The sequence below is a fragment of the Nicotiana tomentosiformis genome, chromosome 2 (assembly GCF_000390325.3).
Source record: "Nicotiana tomentosiformis chromosome 2, ASM39032v3, whole genome shotgun sequence".
In the NCBI taxonomy this organism is placed as follows: domain Eukaryota; kingdom Viridiplantae; phylum Streptophyta; class Magnoliopsida; order Solanales; family Solanaceae; genus Nicotiana; species Nicotiana tomentosiformis.
The window spans coordinates 139,706,425-139,714,328 of record NC_090813.1 but is presented as its reverse complement, the minus strand read 5'-3'; the positions used below and the strand labels follow the sequence as shown (position 1 = coordinate 139,714,328).

General features: G+C 39.9%; 1 protein-coding gene across 1 annotated transcript; it reads right to left on the bottom strand.

The window, feature by feature from the left end:
* Positions 1-285: 285 nt before the first annotated feature.
* Positions 286-867, bottom strand: LOC138905718 (uncharacterized). The gene has a single exon (XM_070194242.1). It carries the CDS (start codon positions 865-867, stop codon positions 286-288), a length of 582 nt encoding a protein of 193 aa, XP_070050343.1.
* Positions 868-7,904: the final 7,037 nt, after the last annotated feature.

The following is a 7,904-nucleotide window of genomic DNA, read 5'->3' as shown; positions in this document are numbered from 1 at the left end:
CTAAAATCTGGTAAGGTCCTTCCCAGGTGAGTCCTATCTTTTCAGTGTTGGCTTTCTGGGTATTATGAGTTACCTTTCATAAAATCAAGTCTCCGATTTTGATATAACGAAGATTTGCTCTGCAATTATAGTATCGTTTAATCCTATGCTTTTGTGTCACCATCCTTACATAAGCTAAGTTGTGACGCTCCTCAAGCAAGTCCAACTCAATCAACATTGCTTCATAATTCTCCTGCTTGTTTGCTTGGGAATACCTTATGGTTGGTTCCCTAATCTCCACCGTAATTAAAGTTTCGACACCGTATACAATGGAAAAAGGTATTTCTCATGTGCTCGATTTTTCCGTCGTTCGATATGCCCACAATACTCCGGCAGCTCTTCTGGCCATTTGCCTTTATCATCCTCTAATTTACTTTTGAATTTTTGAATTATCATCTGGTAGGTTGACTCCGCTTGACCATTAGCACTTGGGTGGTATAGGAAAGATGTGATCCTTTTAATCTTCAATCTCTCTAGGAATTTTGTAATCTTGAAACCTATAAATTGTGACTCATTGTCAAAAGCAGTTTCTTTTGATATTCCAAACCGGCAAATGATATGATCCCAAATAAAATCAGTCACTTCTCGCTCTCCATTCTTCTTGAAAGCACCTGGTTCAACACACTTAGTGAAATAATCAATCAAAATTAAATGAAATTTTACATGCCCAGGCACTTGAGGCAAAGGACCGACTATATCCATCCCACATTTCATGAATGGCCACGGTAACACCACTGAATGTAAAAGCTCCTCCGGCTGATGCACCAAATGAGCATAACGCTGGCACTTATCACGTGTTTGTACAAACACCTTTGCATCTTGTTCCATCTAGGGCCAATAGTAATCGACCATTATTCATTTAAGCACCAATGAATCCGCATCGGAGTGATTTCTACAAACTCCTTCATGAAATTCTCTTATCACATAATCAGCCTCTGATGTTCCTAAACACCGAGCCAACGGACCCTAGAAAGACCTTTTGCACAATTGTTTATCCAACAAGGCAATACCTGGCAGCTTTTGTTCGTAATGCCTGGGAGGCTTTAGAATCTTCAAACAATTTTTCGTGCTTGAATATTCTATAAAAGCATTTCTCCAATCCCAAATTCGGTTGGTTGAGTTAATTTTGCAATATCCATCCACATCTAGGATTGAATGCAATAGCTAAACAACTGCATCGGAATCAGCTCCTTTTATTTTCGTGGACGAACCTAAATTGGCCATTGCATCTGACTCCATGTTTTCTTCTCTTAGGATATGAATCACCGACCACTCCATGAACCGGAAAAGTAAAAAATGAACTTTATTCAAGTACTACTACATGCTCTCTTTTTTGGTATCAAAGATCCCATATATCTGATTTACTACATGTTGGGAGTCACATTTTACTTCAATCTCCTCGGAGCCTAGTCCCCGGGCTAATTCAAGTCCTGCAATAAAAGCTTCATACTCGACTTTATTTTAATCAACAGAACAGTTCTAATGTCCTGTCTTAGAATTTATCCCGAAGGAGTGACTAGTACTATCCCAAGATCGGACCTTTTACGTTGGATGTTCCATCTGCAAACAAGGTCCATACACCAGAGACAATTTCCGATACCAGAGCAGCTTCTTTAGGACCTAAATAAATCATTCCCAGACTAAAATCAACCACAAAGTCGGCCAAAACTTGTGGCTTAATAGCAGTCTGAGGTCTATATTCAATATCAAATTCACTAATTTCAACTGCCCATTTAGCCAATCGACCCGATAATTCAGGTTTATGAAGGACGTTCCTCAAGGGAAGGTCGTTACAATAGCTATTAGGTGGTGTTGCAAGTAGGGTCGAAGCTTTCTAGAGGCAACTACAAGAGCTAGAGAAAATATTTCCACCTGCGGGTAATGTATTTCCGCACCTGAAAGTATCTTAATAACATAATATATAGGAAATTGCGTACTTTCTTCCTCCCGAACTAGAACTGCAATTATCGCAACTTCTGATACCTCTAAATAAATAAATTATTATTCCCCCTCCTTTAGGTTAGACATTAACGGAGGACTGGACAAGTACCTCTTCAAGTCTTTAAACGCTTGATGGCACTCTGAAGTCCACAAGAAGTCATTATTCTTCTTCAATAGTGAAAGGAAACAGTGACATTTCTCCAATGACCTCGATATGAATCTACTAAGGGCCGCCAACCTATCGGTCAACCTATGCACCTCCTTTACACTTTTGAGTTGATTTGCGATATCTTCTATGGCCTTGATCTTTTCAGGGTTACTTCAATTCCTCTTTGAGAAACCAAGAACCCAAGAAACTTCCCGAACCTAACTCCGAAAGCGTAATTTTTCAGATTGAGCTTCATGTTGTATTTTCTCAAGATATCAAATGACTTATGTAGATGAGTCAAATGATCTCCTGCACTGAGAGACTTAACCAACATGTCATTAATATAAACTTCCATGGTTTTACCAATTTGATGCTCAAACATCTTATTAACGAGCCTCTAATAAGTGGATCGGGTATCTTTAAGCCCAAACACATTATAGCAATATGTGCCAAATTTTGTGATAAATGAGGTTTTTTCTTTATTCTCTAGGTGCATCCTAATTTGATTATACCTGGAGTATGCATCAAGAAAACTCAGCAATTCATGGCCAGTCGTAGCATCAATCATTTTACAATGTTTGGCAATAGAAAATAATCTTTAAGGCAAGCCTTATTTAAATCTTTATAGTCAATACACATTCTAAACTTATTATTCTTTTTAGGCATAACTACTACATTACCTAACCAATCAGGATAATTGTAACGATCCGGCCGGTCGTTTTGAGTATTACAATCATATTCCTCCATTTACTGCTCAATTTATGCTTTACAGTTATTATGTGACTTGCCGGGATGATTGGTTCGGGTCCAGTGATGTTTTGGAATGAATTGGAACACTTAGTTCTAAGGTTTAAAGCTTAAGTTCAAATACTGATCAGATGTCGACTTATGTCTAAACGACCTCGAAATAGAGTTTTGATGATTTCAATAGCTCTGTATGGTAATTTTGGACTTAGGAGTGTGTCCGAAAAATTATTTGGTAGCCCGTAGCTAAATTAGGCTTAAAATGGCTAAAATAGAAATTTAAGTTTGGAAGTTTGACCGGGGAGTTGACTTTTTGATATCGCGGCCGGAATCTGATTCTGAAAAATTTGAAATAACTCCGTTATGGCATTTATGACTTGTGTGAAAAATTGAGGTTAATCGGACTTGATTTGATAGGTTTCGGCGTCGAATGTAGAAGTTGGAAATTTTTAGTTTCATGAAGCTTGAAATTGGGTATAATTCGTGGTCTTAGTATTGTTTGATGTGATTTGAGGTTTCGACTAAGTTCATATGATGTTTTAGGACTTGTTGGTACATTTGGTTGAGATCCCGGGGGCCTTGGGTGAGTTCCGAGATGGTTTCAGATCATTTTTCCTTGTTTTGCAACTGTTGAAACTGGTGTCTGGTGTTGTTCATAGCGAACGCGAAGGGTCTCACGCATTCGCGAAGAAGGATTTATGGGCTGCCGAGATTTGCCCATAGCGAACACGATGAAGAAGATGCGAATGCGAAGAAGAGGCTGGGGAAGCCTACGCGTACACGAGTGGGCGGACGCGAACGCCAAGAGGAAGGGGAGTTGGGGGGGCCTGCCTGGCGTTAAGCCTTCGCGAATGTGGCTCGTGGATCGCGAATGCGAAGGGCAGAGGTCGGAAGGCTTCGTGAACACGACGAGGAGGTCACGAATGCGAAGGAGAAAATTTTGGTAGCACTTTTGTGCTTCGCGAACGCGAAGCAAGGGCCGCGAACGCGAAGAAGGAATCGTTGGGCAAAAAGTTTAAGTTCTGAATTTTTGACGAATTAGAGCTCTAGAAGAGGCGATGTTCGGGAGATTTTCAAGGAAAACAATGGGGTAAGTGTTTCTTAACTCAATATTGGTCAAATTACCCGAATCCATGATTATTTTTAACATTTAATTGGTGAATTAAGTTGGAAATTTAGAAAACCCTCTTGGAATAATTTGAAGATTTGAGGGTCGAGTTGATGTCGGAATTTGGTAAAGTTTGTATGGTTGGACTCGTGGTTGAATGGGCGTTCATATTTTGTAACTTTTGTTGGATTCTGAGATATGGGCCCCACGGGCAATATTTGAGTTAAATTTTGAATTTTGTTGGAAAATTAGTATTTTCATATGGAATTAATTCCAAAGATTTGTATTGACTGAATCGAATTAATTGTGATTAGATTTGAGGTGTTCAGAGGCCAATTCGCGAGGCAAAGGCATCGCGGAATAAAGAATTACATAGTTTGAGATAAGTAACACTTCCAAACTTAGTTCTGAGGGTATGAATCCTCGAATTCGGTGTTATATAAATTGTTTCGAGGTGACGCACACGATAGGTGACGAGCGTGTGGACGTGCACCATAGAAATTGTGACTTGAATAAATTCTGTTAAGTTGTAAAATTAAAGAATCATATTATTATTTGCATATTCTCCACGTGTTAGGAAATTGAGCTGAGACTCGTATTAAAAATCATGATTTGGCTACGTGCAGATATTTTAGAACAGAGATGCGTTGTATTGCTGTTGAACTATTTATTTGAAATATAATTTTGTACTCAGTCACATCTGTTACTTGCATGTCATATCTCAGTATCTGTTATCATTTATTGATACATCATATCATCATGTCGGGTAGATTTTTATGTCATTGAGAGCCCGGGAGACTGGAGATTCTGAGTGATATTTACATTTATTTATTTATGCCTGGATCTGGATATTATAGCGCTTGGGCTGAAGGAGCCCCTCCGAAGTCTGCACCCCCACAGTGAGCGCAGTTGATATATATATATATATATATATATATATATATATAGATCTTCCCTGGGCTTGTGTCACGACCCAAAATCCTAACCTGTCGTGATGGCGCCTATCTCGATATTAGGCAAGCCGATAACCTCAATATAACACAATTCTTTTAAGTTTGAAAATATAATATTTAAACACAATCCACAACTCTCGTAAATATCGATACACATACTCCAAAAACCTGGTGTCACTGAGTATACGAGCATCTATACATTAAAAGTCTAGAAAACGTGGTCTATAATAATCTGAAACCAAATACAATAAACAAAATGATAGGGAAGGAGAGACAAGGTCTGCAAAACATGGTAGCTACCTCTGAATCTCCGAAAAATCGGTTGTGTGAAAGAATCAACGCCCACTGTATCTGGGATCACCTGGATCTGCACACGAAGTGCAGGGTGTTGTATGAGCATATCCAACTCAGTAAGTAACAATAATAAATAAAGAACTGAAAGTAGTAACGAGCTTCTCAGCTAAGTCCAAATATAGTACTTTCCAATATAAATGAGTAGGCATGCTCTCAAGTTCAACATTTAAGATTTCACTGAAATTTCATATCAAGTTTGACCAAAACAGAAAATAATATTTTTCCGAAATTTACAAAATAGTGATATATGACAGCTGAAATGTAGTTAATAATGAAATCAATGCATCCTCTCAGAGTAACATTCACTCAGTCCTCTGATTCACTCCAACCTCACAGTCACTCTTTCCTCACAGTCACTCTTCCCTCACAGTCGTTCATCACTCGACACTCGCACTCAGTAGATACCTGCGCTCACTGGGGGTATGTACATACTCCGAAGGGGCTCCTTCAGCCCAAGCGCTATATCAAGCCAATCATGGCATAAATCAATAAAGCATGTTGCGACGTGCAGCCCGATCCATAAATATCCTCACAATTAGGCCCTCGGCCTCACTCAGTCATCAACCTCTCTAGCCTCTCAGGCTCTCAGAAATCATAATAAGCAGCCCAACAACAATGCTATGATGCATCAATAATGAATAAGACAGACTAGGGTAAAAATGTGCAAATAGAACTGTGACTGAGTGCAAAACAACAATTTAGCAAATAATTTCATAAGTACACGACCTCTGTGGGTCCCAACAGTGTAATTATATGATTTAAACATGATTCATAGATCAATTTCTCTAATACGGGGAAATATGTACGGATATCAAAAGATTTTTCAACTACACAGTTCCATGAAATTGACCAAGTCATAATTCCTACGGTGCACACCCACACGCCTATCACCAAGTATGTGCTCCACCTCAAAACCAATCATATAATGCATATTCTGGGGTTTCATACCCTCAAGACCAAATTTAGAACTGTTACTTACCTCAAACCGTGAAATTCTTTATTCCGCTAGGTCTTTGCCTCGTGAATTGGCCTCCAAATGACTCGAATCTAGCCACAAATAATTCGATTCAGTCAATAACATTTATTGGAATTAGTTCCATATAAAAATATAATTTTTCCATAAAAATCCGAAATGTAACTCAAAATTTGTCTGTGGGGTTCACACCTCGGAACCCAACAAAAGTTACAAAATCCGAAAGCCCATTCAACCACGAGTCTAACCATTACTTAATTATAATATCAACATGACCCTCAAATCTTTAAATTAAACAAAGAGGGTTTTCTAGTCTTTCCAACTTAATTCACTCATTAAATGTTAAAAATAATCATGGATTCGGGTAATTTGACCAATAATGAGTTACGAACACTTACCCCGTTGCTTTCCTTGAAAATCTCCCAAATATCGCCTCTTCCCGAGCTCCAGTTCGTCAAAAATAGAAAATGGGATGAAGTTCTATTTTCAGAACTTAAACTTTCTGTCCAGACCTCTCTTCTTCGCAAACGCGACAGGTCCCTCACGTTCGCGAAGCACTAAATCATGCTGCCTAACATTTCTCTTCGCCAATGCGAGATACTGCACGTGAACGCAATATTTTACCGAGCTCTTCTTGGCAAATGCGAGCTCCTCTTCGCGAATGCGAAGGTAAAAACCCATGCCCGCTATTGTTTCCTTTCACGAACGCGATACCCAATCACGAACGCGAGACCCCCTCGCTAATGCGAAGGGAAAATCTTTCCTGTCTCAAATTCCTCTTCGCGGACGCAAGGGCCCACTCGCGAATGCGAAGAAGGAAACCAGAAAAACACACCAGCGGTCTTCAGCCAATATGCCAGGTCCAAAAATGATCTGTTAACCTCCCGAAACTCACCCGAGGCCCCCGGGACCTCAACCAAACGTACCGTCAAGTCCCATAACATCATATGAACTTAGTTGAACCCTCAAAGAACGCTAAAACCACGAATCATACCTCAATTCAAGCCTAATAAACTTTGAAATTTTAAGTTTCCACAAACGACGTTGGAACCTATCAAATCAAGTCTAATTGACCTCAAATTTTGCACACAAGTCATAAATGACATAACAGACCTATTAAAATTTTCGAAATCATATTTTGACCTTGATATCAAAACTTTCTGTCCAGACCTCGCTTCTTCGCAAATGCAACAAGTCCCTCGCGTTCGCGAAGCACAAAATCGTGATGCCTAACATTGCTCTTCGCGAACGCTAGTCACTGCTCGCGAACGCAATGTTTTACTGAGCTCTTCTTCATAAGCATGAGCTCCTCTTCGCGAATGCGAAGGCAAAAACACATGCCCACTATTGTTTTCCCTTCGCGAACGCGATACCCAATCGCGAACGCGATGAACAACTTAGCTCCTCTTCGCGAATGCAAGACCCCCTCGCGAATGCGAAGGGAAAATCTTGCCTACCTCAAAGTCCCCTTCGCGAATGCGAGGGCCCACTCGCGAAAGCGAAGAAGGAAACCAGAAAAACACACCAGCAGTCTTCAGCCAATATGCCAGGTCCAAAAATGATCTGTTAATCTCCCAAAACTCACCCGAGGCCCCCGGGACCTCAACCAAACGTACCGTCAAGTCCCATAACATCATACGAACT